Genomic DNA, 24,354 nt, shown 5'->3' with positions numbered 1-24,354 from the left:
AGACGCCTCCTTCCGCAGCGACCCACCATCGGCTGTTCCAGATAAAACCTGAAATTCTCACGCTGGATGCGAACCCGGTCATTGGTCTTTGCCCAGGTCACAACATCAGGAGGGACCTGGCCTCATGCTGGCTGTTCTCTGGCCAAAAGCAAAGGCAAAAATATGGGTTAAAACCTGCAGAGCAGGATCTACCTAAGACGTAGCAACATCACGGGATAAAAACAGATGAGTTTACGTTCAACTCTTCCCAAGACTCCTACCAGTTCCTGACCCCCCGACCAGTCTGAAGCCCACCTTTCTCCCCTGCTACTCTCGCCTTCTCTACCTGCCAGGCATCCTGTAGGAAGTTGGCCATCTAAGGGAGCCTATGGAAAACCACTTAGCAATAACTCGTTATTTGCCTTATAGGGCTGGTTGATTGTCTGATCCCTTTGCTGTGGTATTTTTCTGAGACTGGGAGCTCTTCGAGGCAGGGAGTCAGGTCTAGTTTTATGTATGGAGACCATCTCACACCTTGTGAACATTACCTCGATGCAGACACCTTACCCACCCCTCCAGTGTCACTGAAGTCAGCTTAGGAAGACCTGGTGCCTGGACAGTGGTTTCCAGTATAGTGGAAATTATCTAGTACATCTAGAAGACTCCTCTAGTACATCATTTCCAGAACCCCTGGGGGGTGGCCTGTGTCAAATAGTGAAGGATGCTTGGATCCACACCATGTTCATCCCTTCAGCTGACCCCCCTAGGGCCAAGTAGGCCAAAGCTTTTCCTAAGGCTTAAGCCAAACTTCCCTTGTTGCAGCTGAAGCCTGTTACTTGCCCTGTTTCCAGCTGACACAGGCTTCAACTAAGGGCAGAGGACTTTTTTTTTTTTTTTTGAACATTTTGAGTATTCAAGGATACTAGAAATCCCTTGGAAATATAGTAGGGTTGTAGTGTTATTGCAGACGTAACGGTGCGGGAAAGGCATGGGAGACTCTTCTTTTGTGATGTCTTTTATTGGACCAACCGTATAGTTGGGAGAGATATTGGCCAAGTTTTCCAGCATAAAGTGCCTTGCCTGTTGGGTTGAGAAGAGACTTTTCCAAAGCATTGGCTCTTGCTGTGTCTGACCTCTTATTCCAGGGCCACGTTTTTTCTCCCCCATCATTTTATGTCTAATCTCACCTTCTATTAACTTTTTATTGGCCAGCCAGGAAAACTGAGAACACAGTCAACATCCACTTAAAAAGGTTAATTAAAATGACTAACTGCACATAACCGTTCCCTTATGGAAAAATCCTATAGAATTTAATAGAAAGTGATGCATTGACTATGTAGTATTTAAGCCATTTTAGATCCTTTGCAAGGATGTAATTCTCTATTAAATTAGATGCTCTTTGGAGTATTCTCCAAAAAGCTCTTATTGGACTTGCCTATATTCAGCTGTAGGAGTTTGCCATAAATAATTGAACATGCATAGCCATTCCAAAAAGTTAAATAAATAAATAAATAAAAATGACGTAATCATGTAGGAATAGAAAATTTTGTACTTAAAAAAAAAAACCAAACAAACCAAACAAAAATGCAAGCAGTTTTCCATTTGTGGCTTAGACTGAGCTAATATTGCTTGTGGTTTAATCCATGCTCCAAAGCAGAGTGTGTTCTGTGGCCTGTTGGAGCTGCCAGGCGGTGTTAAACAAAGCACCGAAATTAAGGTGAAAAATGTTTTGCGTTTCCCTGATAGAAACGGGATTCTGTTCATTTAGGCCAGCAAAGGGTTTTGTCTCGTTCATCTTTGTCATAGTTCAGCTCATCTCCTTTGCCTGCAGTGTCTTCCTCCCTTTCAAAGAGAGAGGAAGAGGCAACTGTTCGCTAGGGAATGCCCAGTGAATATAAAAGCCACAGACTGTACTTGGTTTTGGTGTACTTTGCACTTTTTAAATGTAAATGTGGTGGAAAATATCAAAATTGCTATGCAACTCCTTTGCGAAATGTCTGCATAATGCCGAACTCTGTTACATCTGCTGTTTGTATAGCATTTCTCTTGATAATTTTCTCTGTCACTTAGCTCTTGATCTTTGTAGCAGCTGTGTTCTGCTAATGACTTCCCTTATTAGGCAGGTTCTGTACTGTTATTTTTGAAGCCTACAGTACAAAGTAATTTGGCACTTCCCTTCCCTAGCTGTGAGGAAATCTAGGTTATAAAATGTGACTTCTTGAACCCGCTAAATAGCTTCTCCTACAAATGTTTAAACAAGCCCGCATCAGTGTATTTTCAAAAAGTGGTTCCAGTGTAATGGAATAATAGTAGTGTTCATGCTAAGGATGAAGAAGGTAAGTAGATGTAAGAAGGATATTTTGAAAGGGGCATTGTTGGTGGGCTTACAGGTTAAAATAGCTCCCCAGATGAATAGAGGACGTGTTTGACTAGTTAAGTCCACAAAACGTGCTCAGAAACTCTGTAGGTGTTTAAGTAAATCTGGTTGTAGGTCAATCGTTGGGATCCCCATGCTGTGGGGAGAAGACGTCCCGCTCTGGGATTTTCACGGCTGCGTGCTGATATGGTTTGTTACCCATCTTGGAGTATGCCAGGATCTGAAAGCCAGTGGGACCTGCCCCCCTGTCCTATTTAGACATCCTTGTAGAAGTCACTGGGCATCTGTCTGCCTCGTTAGATGCTTAAACGCCTCTGCAGCTCCACCCCTGAGGAGATGTCCCTGCTGCACATGAAAAAAATTGCATTTTTCTTCCAAAATCTGGAAATCTTTTGCTCTTCTGGTGTTAGGTGGTCATCAGACACTGTCTGTCTCCCCCACAGATCTATTGCATTCATATTGTATGAAAATGCCAGTGCCACAAATAGGTGCAGAGGCCAGCTGGTCCCGATGTTGGCTGGAAAACCACACATGAGAACCATTTCCATAATGCACCGTTGGCGCACACTCCTTTCTTCCGACCAAGGGGCAGAAAGTGTTGCACTGTAGGTAGCGGAGTCCTGTCCAAGCACCCGAGAGTTATCTTGCTATCATAGGGCACGTCTACATGAGACACTTATGCACATTGGCCTCATAACACTCTGCAGTAGCGTGTCATGGCACAATCTGTGCTAATAGCCCACTGAGCAGTGTTATTAGGCTAATGCACAGTAAGCATCACTAAATAACCGTGTGCTGGTGCTAATGCTCAGTAACTTTAGGTACTGCGCATTTACTTAGTACTTTATTAAGGAAGTATTATACTAAATGCACATTAATGAATGTGTAAACGCTCCCATAGAAAAGTAAGGCTGGAAGGAATCTCAAGAGATCATCTAGTCCAACCGGGGATCAAACTTGTGACCTTGATGAGCTGCTGAGCTATCTGGCTGCTCCTTGTAGGAGGGAACAACACCCACAAGGAGCAGCAGTGCCACTTGGAGCTGAAATCTCTTTAAAAAAAGCCAACGTTTTCTGCGGTGAGTGGGGGCAGAAGAAGAGCCCATATTGTGTGTTACATAGACTTTCCACTGCCCCTCTCCAAAGCGTGACCTTCACCCATCACGGAGGCTCAGTTCTGTAATCGAAGTCTGGGAGTCCGCTAATGTCCCGGATTTAATTAGATGGGAACCTGCTGGCAGATTAAAAAAATAAATCAGACAATTAAAGTGTTGATGGTTAAGCCTGTTTTCAGGGAGCTATTGTAAAACGGAAACAAACTGTGTTCTTGCTCTGATGTCTTTTCTGTTTGAATAATTTTATTAACAGGAAGTGCAGCGCTGTACGGCCGACATGAGCATCACGGCAGAACATTCCAATCACCCCGATAACAAGCACAAGAACAGATACATCAACATTTTAGCATGTGAGTAAGCACTGGCAGTAAATCTAGCACATACATTGCGAGAGGCACTCACTTCAGAGGGGACCAGAGCGGGAGTGGGAAACCAGGTTGTTTGAAATGACTTAGGCCAGAGAAGGGCGGCCACTCAAGTTTGCCAGTGTGGCCGTGAATTCCTCTCCAATCAACTTGTCCAAAGTTTTTAAGTTGTGCGTTTCACTCTTTCCCATACGAAAATGTCAGTGCTTTGACGTCTGATAGGGTGAGGGCAGTGTACACAGGTAGCTGTCCTGTGTAAAGCCACGGAGCTGGGTAATTAGGATCGAATCACAGTCAGCACCGTGTGCGTTCATCTGGGGGAAGGTGACTTTGAGGAGGGGCATGGAGGGGCAGAGTGTTTTATCAATCCATGAGCTTCCTTCCTACTTCCAAATGTGCTATGTCTGACATCCATGTCTGTCCAGTGGAGAACGTGACTGGGACAGACAGCAGCATACACAGTGCAGCGCAGGTGTGCTTTTGAGAACCGCTAACCCGAAGGCCATTTCAAGAGTAGGCCAGGCCATGGGAAGCAGAATAAGGCTGTCTGTAATCTTCTCTGATGCAGAACTGAGGCAGGATCCTAGCACTGCAGGCATTTTGAGCCAGCAATGTAAGGTTGCAATGTAAACCTGCTCTCAGGTCCAGCAAGTGCAGGAGCAGCAAGGCCAGCATGATTTTACTTGAATTATAGAGACAGTGTGAACAGCTGACTCACCTGTGCCAGGCTCACACCTTGGCAGAGATGTGAGCCTGGGTCCTGGGAGACAGTTCAATTCCTTGCTCCTTGGTGGTTCTTGTGCAGCCGTGAGCGAGTTGAGGGTCTCTGTGTCTGGCTCCCGCGGTGCATGGCATGGGCTAAAGGTGCCAGCCTGCTGCACAGGATGGGGTGCAGTGATTGCAGTGTATAAAAATAGGAGGGAGAACCCCTTCTCAGAAGAAGCGTGAGATGGTCCAAACAGTGCCTTAATGAGATCCTCCTTCCCTTAGAAACACCTTCTGCTCCCAGCTTTCGAAAGGGACCTGTTGATTTAAAGAAATCACATTCTTTAAACAATAAATGAATCAGTGCAAAGCCTGAGAATCTGTTCCCGCAACCCCAGGGCAGGCTCCTGCACTTCCCCTTCACTCCAGTTTCTTGAGGGTGTTTGTAAAGGGAGTGACTCCCTCCCAGAAATGTGTTGGAAATAGGATGTTTTACCTGCCTTGTTGTGCGTTTTCCTCTTAGTACGCTTCTGCTGTGTGTTCTCCCCACAGATGATCACAGTAGAGTGAAGCTAAGGCCTTTACCGGGAAAAGACTCTAAGCACAGCGACTACATTAATGCTAATTATGTTGATGTAAGTTGTTTGAATGTTTTTTTTTCACCTCTTCTCTTCTTGTGAATCCTTTCATACAAGGGGAATATAACTGGTTATTGCTTCTGAAGTGTTTGTGTTTTGCAAGTCCCTGGCATGTCTGCTGCCAGCTCCTCAAATATTCAAAATGGGAAAGGCACCTTTCTTTTTTACTGTTAAATTATTAACATGTCTGCCGTGATATTGCTTTCATCTGACTTTGCATTATGCTTTTCTTTGAAGGGTTACAACAAAGCAAAAGCCTACATAGCCACCCAGGGACCCTTAAAGTCGACATTTGAAGATTTCTGGAGGATGATTTGGGAGCAAAATACTGGAATTATTGTCATGATCACAAACCTTGTGGAAAAAGGAAGGGTAAGGGAGCATCTTCACAGCTTCCCTTTGCTACTTAATATAGTGAATTAAGTACAATATCTGATGCTGTCTGCAGAGGCAGCATTTTTTTAAATGCTCAAATGCATGCTCAAGGCTGTACAGCCTGAAAAGTGCACAGTAGAGCTGTCCCTTCCTTTTTATTTTTCCACCTTTTCTAGTAAACAGTAGTTGGGTGGTTTTAAAACCCAAGCTCACCAACCCCTAACCCAGCACCCTCTCCCTTTCTTTAGAGGAAATGCGATCAGTACTGGCCCACCGAGAACAGCGAGGAGTACGGCAACATTATCGTCACGCTGAAGAGCACAAAAGTCCATGCCTGCTACACCGTCCGCCGCTTCACGGTCCGAAACGCCAAGATGAAAAAGGCAAGTGAGCCCTTTTCGTTCGCGGTCACTTATCATGGGGCTTCTTGGGTGGGGGCAGTGTGCCGTGTGTGCCTGCAGGCCTGGCATGCTGTCTATACTGTTGTGGAGAAGCCTGGACCATTGCATACCTGATGAAAGGCTGTATCCGTAGTCTTTGTGCTGAAAGCGAGGAGCTGCACAGTGCTTCCCAGTCCCTGTAGCTGGTTGCTGTGACCCACGACCTCCCCACTGTATTCTCTCCTTGCCCAGCTGGAGAAGACCTGGAAAAGACTCTAAGCCCAGCAACTATATTAATGTTAATTAAATTGTTAGAATGGGTTTTTTCTCTTCTCTTATTGTGAATCGTTTCATCCTTTTCATACCTTAATCCTAACCCTTTTGGCCTCCCCGAGAAGCAGGTGTTTATCGTGCGTCTATGTGGCCACACTTCCCTGTCCTAACTTGTCCCTTCCTGTTGCGTGCGCTCTTTGCCCAGGGTCAGAAAGGCAACCCCAAGGGGCGGCAGAATGAGAGGACAGTCATCCAGTATCACTACACCCAGTGGCCTGACATGGGCGTGCCGGAGTACGCGCTGCCGGTGCTGACCTTTGTGAGGAGATCCTCTGCAGCCAGGACCCCGGAGACGGGGCCCGTGGTCGTGCACTGCAGGTACGGCGGGGCGCGCTCTACTTCGCTGGTGCGTGTAAGACGCACCTTGTATGCAGCGTGCTGTGGCTGGAGAACCATCGGTGCCGGCGCAATACGTTGTTAGTTTGCAAATGGCGGCACATTTCATTCCACACCCGTGCAGAGGGTCTGTGCAAAGCTCATGGCCTCCTTAAGCCCCTGGCTTGGAGGTGGGGCCGAGGCCTTGTGCCAGGCTCCAGCCCAGGGTGGGTTTAACATGCCGACAGGCAGTGGCAAGTGACATACATGATCTCAGGTGACGGCCGTGTTGCAGTAGATGCATATCAATGGCTTCCTAAAGCTGCAGCAGTAAGGAGCAGAACACAGTAACAGGCATCTTGGGCAACTGGCCGCACGTTCCAGCTGATGACTAGACTGAGACGCAGCTGAAACGGTTCACCGAGTTATTGGCAAACTGCCTCTTCACCCATCACCTGTGAACAGAAAGCAGTACGATTCATTCCTATGAAGATTGGCTCCCCATTGCTGAATGTGGGGGAGCCTTTCATCAGTGGATGATGGACCTTAGCCCGTGTTGACCGTAGGGATCGTGTAGCCTGGGTTAGCACTGGCCACTGAATGCCACCTGCATTTGCTGGGGGCAGAGACTACGGGTATGTCCACCCAAGGGATGGAGGGTGGGAGTGTGGCATGCAGGCACACACTTGTGTCAGTCTGATCTCAGGAGTAAGGGGACTTCAGCAATTAGGATGGGGCAGAGGGGGTTTCACCGCTGTCTTCACTGCTAGCACAGCGTGTGCCCCACGCACACTTTCATTTTGCTGTGGAAAGATGCAAAGAAAGAAGCCAATTAGCTGAGGAGAGAAAGGGAAATAAGCACTTGGGAGAATTGTCATTAGAAGTGGTGGATGCAAGCATGTGTTGGATCAGAATTAATATCCTAAAATGTTCAAGAAACCATTTGGTTTAAGGACTTGAAGAAGCAGAAGTAATTGTGATGGACAGGAGTATTTAAGCTCAAGGATTTCTCCTTTGCCATTGTGAGCCCTCAATTTGGTAGAGGTGACTCATCCCGGTCTCTTCTCATGTCTCCTGCAGCGCTGGTGTGGGCAGGACTGGCACCTACATTGTGATCGACAGCATGCTGCAGCAGATAAAAGACAAAAGCACAGTCAATGTCCTGGGCTTTCTGAAACACATCAGGACCCAGCGCAACTACCTCGTCCAGACAGAGGTAAAGATCGGGGAGATGCTGGATTTAAAGCTGTGTTCATTTTTATGGGGTAATCTAAAGCAAAATGGATTTTTCAGTTATTTTTCTGTACAAATGAAGTAAATCACCAGGCTTTTGGGGCGCTGGAACGTCTCTTTCCAAGATCAGCAGCTTGCAATGCAAGCTCAACTACCTCGGTTGTTTCTACTATACTCGGGAACGTGGATGCTGGTTTTGGCAGCATTTCTGTACTGGGTGTTTTGAAAAGGAGGTTGTAACCCTTTCCTGTGTATGCTGCAAACCTTCATTAACGGCTGCACCCTGTTTCACTTACCTTGCTCTGAAACTGCTTGCTGTTGCTTTTCTAGGAGCAGTACATTTTTATTCATGATGCCTTGTTGGAAGCCATCCTTGGGAAAGAAACGGAAGTGTCTGCAAATCAGCTCCACAGTTACGTTAACAGCATCCTCATACCTGGAATAGGAGGCAAGACACGACTAGAAAAACAGTTCAAGGTACAGGAGCTCCCAGAGTCGTCAGGAGCATTTTATTTACTCTGCTTTGGGAGTGTCTTTACTATTGTATCTCATAAGTAAAACTAGAGCCAAACCACTGGGTCAGCGCTGCCAAGCATGGAGGATTTAGTCTGAACAACCATAGGTGCATTGCTGTAAATCAGGGTTAAGTCTATGGAGTCAGACGGGTGGGACGTGAGAGTCAGGCACTGAAGGCAGCTTGAACCAACCCATGAATCTGAGCACTCCTGAAGTCTGATTAGCTTTTAGTGTAGATCATCATCATGCCTCGAACCCAGCTCTAGTGAAAGCTAGCAGAATGGGGGCCGTTAGCATAATGTAAAACCTCGGCACGGTCGGTATAGGATAAACACGTCTTCTGCGACTCAGGAAATAGTCTCGTTGCTAATAGTTGTCGCACCTGCTGCCTTTCCAGTAATAAACCATGGAATAGCATCCATTATGGCAAAAGAAACCATTTTGCCTATTTCTCCCATTTTAGCATTAAAAGCTTCCTGGCATTTGAGATTTTTTGATTATTTTTTCTTTTTTACGAGTGTGTTTAAAATTATTTTGTGCGACTGTGTATCCTGAGAAGACTCTTGTGCAGAGTCTGCTTTTCCAGCACAGCTCACTCAGTCGTACACCAGCTAAGGACCCGAAAGTGTTAAATTACACCAGGTGCCAAACAATCCAGAAAATGAATGGGCCATTTTCTGAATTCACTTCTGAGAATCTCTGCATTTCTGCGGCATTCATGACACTCCAGATGCTTAAGTACCAAATTAAACAAGAAAAATATCGCAGTTGGAGAAGAAATTCAGCGCACAAATTTTCTTCTTTTTCTCTCTTTTTTTGGAAAAATCCAAATTCTAAACATGAGTCTCGCAGAAAAATCTTCCTGGTGGAGAGTTCAAAAGAAACCCCACCCCGTGTCTTACCAGCTTAAGTCTCAGTTTCCGAACTGACTTGAGACACGAAGGGCAGACTGCGTGTTCCCTTTGTGTACCAGAACAGCGATTTGTCTCCATGCGTAAGTCGCATTTTGCGGACTTTGGCATAGGTTGCAATGATATTATCCCTGCAGACATGTAAGCATGCACATGAAGACTGAGCATGCACCATCACCTACTCACTGGCCAGACATGTACGCCTGCCCTTTGTGGACATGCAAATATATCCAAGTCCAGATCCATGCATCCATTTTATTCATTGACTTTTAAAGGAAAGGTTCAGTGACTTGCTTTCAAAAGGAGCACTGGAGAGGGGACTGGATAATACCTAACCTGTGGCCGGGTGATTAGAGAGCTGTTCTGGGCAGTGAGAGAGATGCTGGTTCAAAGCCCTTTGGGCGAAGGGGGCCGAGCCCTAACCCTTGGCTTCCTGGGTGAGTGCCTCAGTGTCGAACACCTAAGGCGCTCAGTCTTGAGCAAGAATCAGCTTTGAAGGGAAGGTCATTTTCATTGGATTCCAAAGCTGAAATCTGCAGAGACCTGACTGTCGAATGAACATATTTTATGATCGCTGTTGCCATCCCCTGTACTTTAAACAAAAATTAACAATGCAATTTGTTCTTCTAGTGATGCGTCTTTCTAGGAGTTAGGAAAAAACCTTGCCTCTCGGTTCGGAGAGCCATGACGACTTAGTCAAACCAATTACTGCTTATTTTCTTTCAGCTGGTTACACAATGTAATGCAAAATATGTGGAATGCTTCAGTGCTCAGAAAGACTGCAACAAAGAGAAGAACAGGAACTCATCAGTTGTGCCGTGTAAGATCACATCTTCAGTTTGATTACTGCTTAGCAGAAGTTTTTGTATTGGGTTTTGCTAGCGTTATGCATGAAGGAGCCTGGCTGCTAGGAGGAGGAATGTTGCCTTTTTGTTTGGCCAACGCGATCTTGTCTTTTAAAATGATTTTGCTGAAATGGAGCAAAAGGGCCTGGTGACAGACGCTTTGTCCAAACACGGTGTTGATCAGGTTTTTTATCGATGAAACTTCCAACATTGGATTACCACATTTTCTTGCATAAAACACCCTCCCCCCCAAAAAAAAAAAAAAAAAACAGCTGCTGGAAATTGGGAGTACAAATGTTATGCAAGTGAGTACAGCTAGAGCCATTTCTGCTGCTTCCCAGGCAAAAGCTAATAGAAATTTGGCATGGGGTCCCATAGGACAGCAGACTCAGCTCCCCAGCTGCTGCAACGTAGCTACTTCATATAAGGAAAGAGCTTTTTTTTTTTCATTCAGCCTTTCAAAAACAAGGTGCGTCTCTTATTCTGGGGCATGTTGTCTGCAAAGAAATGCAGTCTTAGAACTGTACGTTCAGAGGAGGTTGGGCCATGTGGTTGAAGATGCTTGTTTTGCAGTGTCGCTGCTGTAATTAAATCACCACATGTGGATGGCTTCGTTGACCTGGATAGCACGTGAAGCCTAAACTCAAAAAAGACCAAAAACCAGGGATATTGGGAGACTGACTGCATCTCTTGCCTCTAAAGGAAGCTAGATGTGTTGAGGGAGACATGTACGTTCTCGGGTGGCTAATCAAGAGGATTGCTTCAGCTGTGGAAACAGCTGCTAGCTCACCCCAAGGTCAGAGAAATGGTAGTAGGTAATGCTGCAGAAGGATGGAGAAGCAGAATAAATCAGATGGTTTTGTGCACAATTGGAGGCGAATGGAACACGATAGCTGAGAATTATCTGAAATCCCCTGTCATCACTGCATATACTGTTATTTGGTAATTCGGCCTGCTGTGAAAATCTTGGCTATAGTAAAATTTGATTCCTGAAATTACTTTGTCCTTGTGGGAATATTGTGCAGTGTTTCTTTTCTATTCGGCTTTTGCTGGCAGTGCTTTATCATGGTTAAAATGCCGGCCAGCTCCTGGGGGAGACGGGAGTTGTGCCGTGTCGGATTTGTTAGAAACATCTGAGAAATTCCTGCTTTCTGTATTCTGCCGCGACCATGCTTTGATCCTTTTTTTATCTTACAGCTGAGCGTGCGCGAGTGGGCCTCGCACCCCTGCCTGGAATGAAGGGAACCGACTACATTAATGCCTCTTACATCATGGTGAGGAAGCCAACCCTTAATTACAAAGTAAAACTACAAAGTTGAGAGGTGCTAAATACCAGATTCCTATCATTGTCTTCGTTTTGTATATGGTGGCTCAGCATAAAGGAAGAGGTTTCAACACATTTCCATAATGTAAAGCCGTTAGCTGTCTTTTATTAAAGATCATTGTCTAAAATACTTAAATTACGTGAGGTATTTTTGTGGAATTAGTGTTTTCAGTGCCGGTTCTCAAATAAATGTTGGCATTAACGGTAAACAAAACCAGCGGGGACTCTGCAAAGTGGATATGAAGTTGGAAAGAAGATGGTTTGTGTAGAAATATTAGCAGTAACCCATGAAGTAAATTAGGTAGGGCGTTTTCAGGTCTAGGCAAAGCAATGTTGTCTGTTTCTATAATGGAAAGATATTGCCTTCAGTGCATTCGGTTCAATAACCGTGTGTTTTTGCCTTTGCTGTGTAAGGGTTACTACAGGAGCAATGAGTTCATCATCACCCAGCACCCTCTGCCCCACACAACTAAGGACTTCTGGCGAATGATCTGGGATCACAATGCGCAGATCATTGTCATGCTGCCAGACAACCAGAGCTTGGTAAGTTGAGCACGGAGCCAGGTATGCTATATGGGAATCGCTCAGCGCAGCAGAGGACAGGAAGCATGTCACTTGGTTGCATGCCCTGGCTGCGTTTCAGCGGAAAATGCAGCTCATTTCCAGCCAGGTGCTTCAACTTGAGCTTGTGCTGCCCCCTTGTTACAGTAAAATGTGGCGTTAGGAATGGGGCGCGCTCCTTTCTGCACTGTCCAAATCTCCCATATCCTCCCTCGCAGGTAAAAGATGCTCTGCAGGCTAACGAACTGGAGCAAACCGTACAGCTCACTGGAAACAGGGCAGAGTCTGCGATATGTTTCTGAGGATTGTTTGATTGAAAGGATAAGACACAGCTGAGTTATTAGTTTGCCAGGGGCTAAGGTTAAGGACATGAAGCAGAGCAAAAAATGTGTAACTGGGACAATCGTGTCGTTCTTAGTTTGCTTGGGGGACTGAAGGTTAAGGACCTTCAAGATAATAAATACATTATTTCCGTGTTAAGGAAAAAGCCACTGTGGCTGTGTGAGTGGGTTTAAATGGAAATAAAAGCGGCTGAGCATTAAAGAAGGGGAAGTGCGACAGGCAAGGTGTTAATCACTGTTTTCGGGTTGCTGGCAGGTGTCTCAGGAGTGCAGGTTGAAAAGGATTAAGGACTAAACAGTTGATTTTTTTTTCCACATGTGCATGCATTTGAGGTGAACGGATAATTGTGGCTGGGAGGGGTGTGGGAGCTGTCTTCATTACAGCAGGAAAGTAGCAGTCAGGAGGGCTGCTGGGAGGTAACAGTCTACATTCTTCCGCTGCGTGGCAAGATTAAAGGGATCAGCTGGAATTCCAGGGGAAAGAGCTGTCGGACAAATGCAATCAAACCCAAAAGCACTGATGAAAAGGAAGCGTGGCAAGTGAAAACGAAGAGGCCGGCCCTGTCTTAGGAGCATGTGGAAAAGTGCTGCTGCACGGGAACAATTGTACTATAACCAGGGCGAGCAGGGCTTAGTGGGATAGAAAAGTCCCTGGCAAATCGCCTCACAAGGGTACTTACTGTGTGATTCGGAGGGGGTTGTGTCCAGGGGGAGCAGGGGGGTACCAATCCTGTCCTGCAGGCAATGGCAGGGTGAGAGCATGGGAAGACTGATCACACAAGAAGCGGGGGCAGCTTAGTCTGATCTAAGAGCAGTGGGTAGCAGGACAACCAGCACTATCAAAGCATGGTCCTTTGGATGCCAGATAACGCTTTCAAAAGCCTCCCTGTGACCTCCATCACAGTTGCAGCCTGGACTGAGGCACGTGAGGCCCAGCGCTTAGGTGTCCCTCTTCCATTACATACTGGGACGTGAAATGCAGACGTATGCTTTGAAGGCCTCTCCATGGCTGCCAGGGGAGACGGGCGAGGTTCCTCCCTGCATAGGGCAGGGTTTCCTGGGTGTTTTTTAAAGTCTGCTTAGTCTTGTCCTTCGAAGCACAAGCCTGCAGCACTTTGGAGTGAATCCAGCCCTTTCTTGTGCATGCTGGGGAAATGCTATTGATGGCAAAGGAAGGACAGTGACAGCCAGCCCCCGCCTCTAAGGGGGGAACAGGCCCTGCCTATAACAGGTGATGGGGTTCAGTGACTCGGAAGACACGCTTACTGTGTGGAGAACAATTTCTTGACAACATCATCCACAGCTGACCATCTCAGGAGCGTGCCATGACACTGCATGCTTTCCCCCTTCATTGAACTCATCTCATTTACAGGCTAGCGTTGCCTCATCTTTCAAGGACCTTTGCTATGCACTAAAGTTCCTTGAGAACATGATTTATATGGACTTACTGTTTCCTCGGGGTTAGGATTGTTTGGGGTTTCTCCCCCCAGTTCAGAAAAATTCAACACCTAAGTGTTATGCATTGATGCTAAAGGGCCTAATCCAAAGCCCAACATAAGGGCAGCTAGTACCTGTCTATTAACACCAATGGGCTTTGGATCAGGCCATCACAAGAAGTAAAAATTAAGGATACTAAGCAATTAATTTTTCAAGTTCTCTGAATTTTTCTAAGCAGGTGTCAGACTTGACTGCAAAAGAAAGAGTAATAGACTGCATAGGCAGGAGGTGAGATGGTCTGGGAGCTATGGTGCCTGTATAAAGGTTAAGTGTTAGTGAACTAAAATAACCATTTCCCTAGGAAACCAATTAGGAAGCAGACTTCCAGTATTTGGAAAGCACAGGCAGGACACTGCAGGCTTGCTGACTGCTGTAATAAGTCTGTCTTAGAGACAAACAGTTTGAAGAGATCAGTTTCTGGTCGTATCTATTTATCAGACCCATTTTTGATCCATTGGATTTTTCAGTCGCACGTAAAATAAGATATTTGGGAAGCGGCAGCATCACGTTGCTCTATTCCCCCAGGCAGAAGATGAGTTTGTGTACTGGCCAAGTCGGGAGGAATCCATGAACTGCGAGGCCTTTACCGTGACCCTTATCAGCAAAGACAGACTGTGCCTCTCTAATGAAGAGCAAATTATCATCCATGACTTTATCCTTGAAGCTACCCAGGTAAAGTAACCTTCCCCACCCCAAAAAACGGGCTCCGTCTTTCCTTCCGGGTGTTATCGTTGCCAGTTAAAAAGCTCACAGTTGGTAAATGATGTTCAGATTTACTTGTCTGTATATGTGGGGGTATCTTCTGCTAGGGATGGCTATTCCTCTCCTTTCTCACGTCTCCAAAGCTGGCTCCATCTTCTGCTTCCAAGTAGATTGCTCCCCAGCATTGGGTTTCTCTTCTCGGTTAGGCTGCAGCTTTTCCCCCCTCCAGAAGTCTGGACATTTGCTTTTCATTCAGTCGATAGTATTATTCCTTAAACAGCACACCGACATCCCAGGCCTTGTTCCTCCAAAATTCAGCTGCTGCAAATGAGCGGTTTCACGGAGATGGCGAATCTTGCCCTTGCTAAAGCATGCTGAAGGCATTCAGACTGCCTCGCTGTCAGAGAATGGGACCGCAGCAGTGTTTTGCTGCAGGGAGAAGGTTTATAAACCTTTGGCAGCTTTGTACATTTGGATGCCTGTGGGGTTGCTCCTTTCTTGTTTGACCAGCTGCCTTCTGAGCTGCAGCCCCGTGGCGTCACCCAGGCACGGGCCGTGGAGCTCGCTGCGCCAGGGCTGTACCAGGGCTTTATGCATGGACAGCCACCGTGGAGCGCCCCACAGAGATCCTGGTCCTTCTGCAGCTCGGATGCCACGAGCTGTGTAGTTTGACTCAGCTCTGCTGATGAGGAGAACTCGGCTTCCTGTCCTCATGGGAAACCCCTGCCCTGTCTGGAGGCCTTTGTCCCTGGTAGAAGCTGCAGGCATGGTGGGAGGGACAGAAGGGCCAGACCCGTCTTCAGCTCCCTGGCAGAAAGGGCCTGCACCAGTGCACCGACCCCAGGGCTGACCAGATGCATGGTGCATCCTCTCTGCCTTAGGGGGAAGGGGGGTTTCCCTGTCTGGCCACTCCGATTTCCTTCTCCAGCATCCCTGGGTGTACAGACATGGTGTTCAAGCATCTAACCCCCAGGCTTGGTCTTCTCTTTCAGGACGACTACGTGCTGGAAGTGCGCCACTTCCAGTGTCCCAAATGGCCAAACCCAGACGCCCCCATAAGCAGTACCTTTGAACTTATCAATGTAATCAAGGAAGAGGCCTTAACGAGGGATGGCCCCACCATTGTTCACGATGAGTACGTCATCTGCCTCCTCCTCTTTTCCTGGTGGTTGTGCATGTGCATCAGGTCTGGTCTTTCAGGCTAGACATCACTGGTGGAAGCCGCGTCTGCTCTCCGTGCATCTGCAGAAGTGTCCAAAGCACGAGGCTCCCAGTTACCTGCATTTGGTTTATGAAACTTTTATCCAAACCGTTGAATCCCCAGCATCTGCACTGGGGGACTTGGAGCTTTGCGCAGCCAGTATGTAAGCAGGATTGTCCAGATTCTGCTCAGCTGGTTCTCACAATGTTCAATGAGGGAACCTGGTCTTTGTTCCTGGGTAGATAGTTCTCCCCACTCCCTCCCCATAACGTTTTGCAGAGCTAACTCAGGATGAGCTCTGTGAGCCGTGCATGCAGTCCAGTAGCTGTCAGTGTTTTCTGATGGTTGTATATTTTTGCACTGTAACAGCGAATGCTCTGATGCCATTACTATTTCAGTGCCTAATTGGAGAGGGTGCTGAATATGCCATTACACTTTACCTGTTACTTTGTAAACAGTTGTAACCGGTTCCAAAACTGGGGAGATGCTGCTAATTGCGAAGGCAAGGACCATGCATTACAGTCCCACAGCAGCTCTTTGCATAGGGAGAAATTCATAACTGCAGAGTGCCAGCACAGGAGCGAGGCATCATAGCCCCATGCGCAGGCCTGATGTCAGCTTTTTGCGGAGGGGTAGAATTCACCCGTTGGGAATGGTGATACCCCTTTAAACTAATACGAGGCACTACTACAAAAAAAAAAAAAAACAGTTTCGAGAGCCACCAGGCATCCCATCACTGCTGGAGCTAACTAGGGAAATCATTACAGTCTCCTTTATTTGCAGAGTACCATAGAGCCAGCCCAGCTCCTGGGGTGTAAGAACGTATGCTCATATCCCTCTGCAGCAAAGAAACCTTTCCCCTAACATGGGGGTACTGCTGGTGCACAGCTTTTTCGCAGCAGACTCTGACAAACAGTGCCTTAGGCACTAGCAAGTGGTTTTTCTCCCACTGCTCCTGCCTTCTAATACACAGTGTAAGCTCAGTTGGCTCTTGCCAGCTCTTCCTTCTGCGCTGGCTTTAATATTCATGCTTTGGGTAATCTGCTGTGTGATTTTTGCTGCTCTTGCAGTATTTAAGATTATGTTTTATGGAATTAGTCCCATTATTGATTTGGATGTTTCATGCTAGACCCAAAGAAACAAGGGGAAAAAATCAAACCTGCGTTTCTAGCCATGCTGAGTTGTTTTTTTCTGTAAATTGGTTTGTTGGTTTATTTGTCGTATTCACTTCTTTTCATCTTTATGCCTCTCCCACCTTTGGTCAGAGCCTGAACAAACACAGCTGAAAATGAAAATAAAAATTTCCTTGTAGCGCATGAAATGGCTCCATCACGCAGCGCACTATTAATCCCAAACACGTGGATCTGCACGTACCAAATGCCTGTCAAGCTTAGGAAGGGGGCGGGGGATGGCTTGAGAGCGAAAGGTTTTGAAGTATATTTGGAAGCTCTCACTGCAGCCCGGAGCGCACCTCTGCCCATCTCACCCGCGCGCCGTTGCGGTTTTCCAGGTATGGAGCGGTGTCGGCAGGAACGCTGTGTGCCCTTACCACCCTGTCACAGCAGCTGGAGAATGAAAACGCTGTCGATGTTTTCCAGGTGGCAAAGATGATCAATCTGATGCGGCCTGGAGTATTTACAGACATTGTAAGTCTTTACATGCAAGATAAGTGGGAGGCTTACCAAGGGTTTTATTGAAGAGGAAGAACATCAGTTAAAACACACGCAGGCACTGTTATCAAGCCTCAGTGCCTCTGCAGCCAGGCTGTGGAAGTTGCTTATGGGCTTCTCTTGCAGCCTGTGCTGTACACTTAGGACAGCACCTGGGAGCACCTTAGGGAAGCGACGGACCTGATTGTGAGGCTGCTGCTCTCTCTGTGTACGGAGCATCCCTGTCTGGGATTGCCTAAGCATGTGAGGAAGAGCCCCAGCCTGGGGGCAGGGATGGGACAGGGCTGTAACTCACTGCAGCATAGCTGGAAGCCCAGGCCCTAGCCAGCCGGTGCAGTTTAGAGTAGCCCCCAGACCGATGCTCAGCCCAAAGAAACCAGAACTCACTCCTGTCCGCCCACTCGTGTCTGAAGTGCACGTCTTAGATTCGGGAGCAAAATCTAGGTTTGATGCATGCTGATGTACTTAGGCCCTGTATATGCCCCACGGCAGATGGATGCTGCCATTCTGCCTTTTACTCTACCTCATTACTGCTGCTAATTGTACATTTTGATGGGGAACACACGTAGCGGTGGGACAGGGAGGTAGAAATGAAAAGGTGCCGGAAGAAGCAAGCCCTACCGAACAGCTGGTATAAGTGCTTCTCCATTTTGCCCTGACCAGTTGAACCCTTTTGTAGGTGTAACACACCAGACCGCTGAGGTGCACGTGAGGCTGATATGGTGCAGAAGTTAACACCCAGTCACTTCAAGTAGTCACTGGGTCAGGTCCCATGCAATATACATGCAAAATGAGATGGCATTATAAGCGTGGATTGGGTTTGATTGCTCAGTCGATGCTATTCTTTACAGTTTTTGGCTTCCAATTTGTGAGGAGTTTCTAGAGTAACTTCAGAGTTAGTAACTGCTTCATAATCAGAACAAGATCATGAGCATGGGAAGAGTTACTTGTTACATCTGCAGGAAATGGGGGGAATTTAATTCCGTCGTTTAAGCCCTCTAGTTGACTGACCTGACAGGTTGGAAGTGTGGGGAAGACGGCAGTATGGAAGTAAAATGTTGTATGGGACAGCTGAAACCAGTATCTTGACTCTGAAGGTGGGTTTTGAGCATATCTGGACCACTGCAGTCTACGGGCATTATTGGTTCTTTTGCTGGCATGATGCTTTTCAGGTGAAAGGAGGGGGTTCCTTCCTTACGAATCTCCGTGGGCTAGAAATGCAGAAATGTCAATGCAATCCTCTTAAGCGGCCTAGGGATTAAAGGTGTTGTCCTTTGCATTCCAGGAACAGTACCAATTTCTTTATAAAGCGATGCTCAGCTTGGTCAGCACTAAGGAAAACGGAAACGGCCCCATGACACTGGACAAAAACGGTGCTGTGATGACCAGCGATGAGTCGGATCCGGCAGAAAGCATGGAGTCTCTTGTCTAATTGGACCCCTGAAAAGGCACTTACTTTGTAGAACTTCTGAAAACTGAGTGAACTTTTTTGAGGCCTTTTTTGCCAGACTCTAGGTTATACAATAACCCGATTACTTTTTTACACTGATAAAAGTTTTGATATTTATTTTTTGCCATTTTATGTCTTAATGGTATCCTACTGAGCATTTGCACCTCTGTTTATTTCACACAGTGAAACGCAATTTTATCTAGTTTGCACTATATGATCAGTGTTACTGCCTATAATATTCTAATACAAAAGCAAGCCCTGATGTGACATTCCATGACAACAAGCATATGCTACTTTTTTAGTTTCAATGCAGTGAAGTTTTGTTAACGGTGACCCCTGAATCTTAAATCTTAAATGCTAGACCCGATGGATTCTGACTACAAGAAATACTGTTTCCCTTCATACTCCTAATATTTATTGCTTTAATCTTCATTTCACGTTGGTCATTGGTATAGGTCTTCTGCATGGCAGTAGAGTGGATGAGCAATGTTCATCCTTTCTTGACAAAATGTGTTAGGTGATTACTAGCTACAGTTGAGATGGACTAGCCGTGGGGAGCTGAAGCAATTGCTTTTGTGCTGTTTCAGGTCCCTGTTCTGTGTACTGGAAGGCCTAAGAATTGCTTCACATGGAACACAGAAAAAAATGACATTAGAAAACATAAAACACAACAACTCATACTGGGACACAGTCATGGATTTTGAATTTACGGCTTCAGGAAGAAATGTCAATTTAATTTTTTAAAACAGCTACGTGGCAGGAAAATGCCGTAATTTTATTTCCATCCTAGCCAATACAGTGAAAACTATGCTACAACCTAAAATCAGGTCTGCTTTTAGAGACGTGAAGGTAGCAATATTTCACATTACTAAGCTATTCGATATTTTAAACATTAATTTCCTTACGCTTTCTTGAACGTGACCTCACACCTAATGGTATGTTACATGATGAAGACAGGCGTTTCTTAATTTCATAACTGTTAGATGCCATTTTTACAGGTGTGTAATTTTCATACTCTAGTGCTAAAACAAAGTACTGATCCATATTTACTGGTGAAGCAAACTAATAAAAAACTACCTATAAAGTTACATTCTTCCTCTTTTTTTTTTTTTTTGGCTAAACTAACTGTTCAGTTCAAAGCTTTTGATCCCTTGCTCATTCCCACGCAAATCAAACGTTCCCTCAAAATGAGGGGGCTGAAATAATTTGGTTATCCTCTTGAACTGTTAGGTGCACTTCCCTTATTAGCTCCCCATTTGACAGCATTATGGTCCCAGGTTATCAGTGCCTGCTTCAAGTCAGAGCTAAAGACATCCTTGACAGCTGTGCTAAATAGCGAACGGGATTGCTGAATCAGGCCCCTTCCCGTTGAGGTGTTCTTTTGGCTGTTCTGAAGCGTGGGGTAGATGTAAAAGCGCTGTCCCTCGTCTATGGGTTGATTTTTCTTTAGTCTTACATTTCAGCTAAACCCAGAGGGCACTGTAAGGTTGCAGGACTCTTCAGCAATATTAAAGCATATTTTTCATCTAGATTTTGACACGATTTTTTTTTTCTGTTTCCAGTAGGACCTCCCTGGGGCATAGGCATCTACAAGACAAAAAACGCTTCTTCCATCGGAGAATTGCAGACTGCATTTTGGGGCAGAGCAGTCAGCCAGGAAGGAGCCAGGGGTGCTGTGCATTAAAAAATATATGAAGGGTGCCCATTTGGAGCCAGGCACGCTCAGCTGTTGTAAATCGATAGAGCCTCACTGACATCAGTGGAGCAATGCCAGTTTACTCCAGCTGAAGACCTGACCTTGTATTTTTAATGCTGGAAAGATTTCTTCCATGCACCTCTCCCCTCCCAACACACCAGGCAAACCAACTCTGGAAGGAATTTCACCAGTAACCATCTATGGATTTATCTGAATTTGCTTAACTATTTGATACTACCGGTCCCAAATACTAGCCAATGCTAAGTAGCAATGCATCACACACCATGTTTTCAGCACCAAAGAATCTAATTCAATTCAATAAGATAAGTAGCAAGGTGAGTCACGATGCTTTAGCCCTCCCATTAACACCAGCATGAAGACAGCCTGGCTGTGACAGGTTAGCCCGTCTCAGATACTGTAGGAGTTTAGGCTGGCTCTCCAATTGCCGAGCGGCAGTGGCAGAAGTCATTCAAGCACAGTTCCCATGTTGCCATCCTCACTGCTTAGTCTGGGGCTGAAACGTTTCACCAGGAGGTGAATTTACCAGCCCGCGTTGGTGACAGAGGCTTTGGCGCTGGCAGCGGTGGTTGTGCCAGGGCCCAGAAGGACTCGGATTAACTCTTTATCAGTTCACACCTGAAGTATTCTGGTTGCTGGGTGGGGTCGTCACCCCATTCGTGAGAGGAACTGGGTAGTTTGAACATTTGTGGAGAGAGGCAGAGAGAGGAATTTGTTCAGCACACCTGGGACTGAGTTCCCTGCCGTTTCAGTGCGTTTTGGGGGCAGAAGAAGATGATCGTTAGTGACGCTTTGCCTGGCTTTTCTCGCCTTCTCTTCCTTGCCTTTGCACCATGCGTTAAGACAAATGAAGGAAGGCTGCAGGGTTGAACACTGGTAAAGGGTAGACATTTGTGCATTGGCATTCTCCTGCACTAACAACATGGGGCTTAATCCCTGGGGAAAATACCTACCCCTGGCGTTCTGTGACTTTTCGACTCTTGTTTTTTTTTCTTCCCATGGAAACCAAACTGTGTATCAGTGTTGAGTTCAACAATAAAATAGGTGGTAGGAAGGCAGTGATGTGTTGGGGTACGTTCGGGCCAGGAGTTCCATGTGAAGTTCAGGAAGAAAAGAGGGCGCGAGCTAAATTCATCCCGTGAAAGCAGCTGCAGTTCTGATGACTTAATTGCACCTGTTTCCCTGGGACTGGATGCGACTGTCAGAAGCCCTGAACGTGTGTTAAAAGACCCTTACTCGTAGGGGTAGGATGAGATGCTGTCCTGCGTCTGTCTTGCCAAAGTCCTATACACATGCATAGCGACACTGGCACGTTCTTATGTTCGCCGCTCTAACCTGACGCTTGTAGTTTTGACATTGCAGTCATTCAAAGGTAGCGATGATGTCTTTCAAACAAAGGGTGTGCAAGCTAGGAAGAACAGGGCTGTATTCCTTGGCGAGGAGACACGGTCCTTCCTCAGCACTAGCACTTGGAGGGGAACGGGACCAGTGGCTTGTATGTGTGTGCGTGTGCACGCGTACATCTCAAGACCATGTTATTTCCCCATGTTTAATGCAGGTGGTTCGCTGGGAGACCACGTGAAAGAAGGATGAATTGAGCCCTCAGTAATGACCGAGCTTTCCAAAACGAGGAGAGCTGCTGTGTCGGTAACGACATGGAAAGCAGCGGCATTCTCGGCCTAAAATGGGCCCGTTCCTCTTGACGGTTAGCGATGCTAGGACGGTAGCTCTGCAAAAGTCCGTGGGACTGCTCCTGTGTGTAAAGTTAAGTGCATTGAGTTGTTTGCGGAGCCAAGGTCAGAATAACTTTGGCTTGAACGCAGCGTTTGTCCTTTTAGCATTTCAGATGAGAAAAGAGCTAAACTGTATTTATTTGTGTTTGATTCTGGTACTTCATTCCTCTTTGGTGGGTCCATTCTAGTTGATTATTTACTGGATCCACCAGGCTTCAATTATTTTCCGAATTTCTTGACTGCTTGAATCGGTTGATCCCGGAGTGATGTATTGAAGCACTAGAAGACTTAACCTTCTTTCTAGTGACACAGCACAACTGCCTTGTTATTAATCTTTGGGGTTTTGGTTTTTTTTTAATGAATGCATTTTGGTTAAAAATTTTAAATATAGATATCAATTTTACCAAAGATACATATTACTAATTCTCAGCAAAAAAACCCAACAAACAACAATCTTAATTTCAAGAAAAATAATAATAAATCAAGTTGTCTTAATGATTTAGCAGTCATGTTCTCAAATGCATTCTCTTCTGCCATGTAATCCTGTGTGCTGAAGTTTTTGTTCAAATGGTGCCAGTGAATTTTTATATGAAGGAAAAATGCCTAATTGCTAATCCACTGCATTGCTCTTCCTTTTCTTTCTTTCTTTTTTTTCCTTTTAAACAAAGAAGTACTTCAACTCTGCTTGTGACCCCTTTGCACTTTCTCTCTTTGTTGCCATTCTAACAGTGTAGATGACATTGGTGTTGCTTACCTGCAGAGAAGGTATGCAAAAATGGAGAGAGAAAGAGATGGAACTGTAATGAAGAGATTTGGCCTCTACTTTGTCTTAGCTGTTAAACTGTTTTTAGTATTTTTGTTAACTACTTGCAAAGGGAAGCATTTTCTACAGAGGATAATTAATTTCAAGAAAAATGTCTTGAGTTTTAAGAATAAACGTGTCTCCAAAAGAGGAGATAGTCAATTTTATAAAACGTCACAACTCTCCAACATTTGGGGTAGTGACTTTTTTGTTTTGTTAGACCATTTGAAACTAGCAAGCAGCCATTGTTTCTAAAGAACTAAGCATCCACATCTGCTCCGATTTCCTTTTCCTTCATTTTTAAATAGCAGAAATCATTCAAACTGTAAATATTTTGTTGCTTGGATAAGCATCTTCTGGGAACTTTGTATCTATGGTATATAATCATAGAATTTTATATTTTCATATAAAGCTAATTTTTTTCTAGTTTCAATTCCTTCATAGTTTTCCTTTTTCTTTTTTTTTTTCCTTTTTTTGTGGTGGATATGTGAATCATACTTTCTGTGTATTGAAGTAGTGAAACACCATCATCACATTCCAAAAAAAACAACAACACACATGTTATTTCTTTGGGGCAGTGATTGTGAAAGTTGGATTTTCTTTTGATTCCATTGTCAGTGTGTGCAATAGGAATTAGACTTAGCCAGTCACTGGATAAGTTTGTCTCATTGATCCATTTGGAAAAAAAAATGTGGTGTTTGGTTTTGGGGAGATATTTTGGGAGGGGGGGGAGGGGTTGTTTGTTTCCGTTTCGTTTTTTGTTCGGGGTTTTTTTGTAACTTGAAGACTCTCCTTTTTGTTATGTTTAAAACTATATCAAATCATTCTATTATAGTGTTATTTAATATGTAAATTGTATTGCTATACATAAAATAAAGTATGGTTTTTGATGTATTCACAGGCTTCCTTCTTATTTCTGCCAAACTCGCACTTGATTAGAGAAGTTCAAGTCTATCTCATTGTCCTGGACATGCGGGAAGAGAAACAAGGATGTGGTCTAATTAGGCTGCACCTGTACTTGTGTAACTCATCTGGGAACTCTTCCCCTTGGTAACGTGCTCATCATTCTCTCCTTAATCAGCTCTATGTCTGGAGGCCTTCACAGCTGGTCCTCCAGCCCTCCAGAAAGGGGTTGTCTCTGCCGTGCCAGATACTAGGAGCCTTGACTGTTCCTGACCTCCTTCAAAGGGCACGTTCCCGGAAGCCCACTTCATGTTCAGTACCTACATTGCTTAATTGCAACTGTTTGAATGTACCCTCCAAGGCCAACCC

At 45.5% G+C, this 24,354-nt stretch overlaps 1 protein-coding gene across 5 annotated transcripts in view; it reads left to right on the top strand.

The window, feature by feature from the left end:
* The window catches only part of PTPRG (protein tyrosine phosphatase receptor type G), a 449,911-nt gene extending 426,307 nt beyond the window's left edge, over window positions 1-23,604 (top strand). For 3 of the 5 annotated variants that reach the window (XM_090022695.1, XM_090022694.1, XM_090022691.1), the window contains exons 16-29: window positions 3,725-3,821; window positions 5,094-5,176; window positions 5,417-5,551; window positions 5,803-5,937; window positions 6,413-6,585; window positions 7,663-7,798; window positions 8,146-8,292; window positions 9,969-10,062; window positions 11,285-11,361; window positions 11,826-11,954; window positions 14,336-14,482; window positions 15,505-15,647; window positions 17,224-17,359; window positions 18,669-23,604. In XM_090022695.1, the coding sequence (XP_089878821.1) occupies window positions 3,725-3,821; window positions 5,094-5,176; window positions 5,417-5,551; window positions 5,803-5,937; window positions 6,413-6,585; window positions 7,663-7,798; window positions 8,146-8,292; window positions 9,969-10,062; window positions 11,285-11,361; window positions 11,826-11,954; window positions 14,336-14,482; window positions 15,505-15,647; window positions 17,224-17,359; window positions 18,669-18,815 (1,779 nt within the window). In that variant the 3' untranslated portion in view covers window positions 18,816-23,604. The remainder of the gene's footprint in view (window positions 1-3,724; window positions 3,822-5,093; window positions 5,177-5,416; window positions 5,552-5,802; window positions 5,938-6,412; window positions 6,586-7,662; window positions 7,799-8,145; window positions 8,293-9,968; window positions 10,063-11,284; window positions 11,362-11,825; window positions 11,955-14,335; window positions 14,483-15,504; window positions 15,648-17,223; window positions 17,360-18,668) is intronic. The other 2 variants (XM_090022693.1, XM_090022692.1) reach the window with 2 other exon arrangements.
* The last annotated feature ends 750 nt before the right edge of the window (window positions 23,605-24,354 follow it).

The sequence above is a fragment of the Crocodylus siamensis genome, chromosome 11, assembly GCF_052110815.1.
Source record: "Crocodylus siamensis isolate JL-2025a chromosome 11, ASM5211081v1, whole genome shotgun sequence".
Lineage (NCBI taxonomy): Eukaryota > Metazoa > Chordata > Crocodylia > Crocodylidae > Crocodylus > Crocodylus siamensis.
The sequence above is the reverse complement of the archived record's forward strand: the minus strand, read 5'-3'. Positions and strand labels throughout refer to the sequence as shown.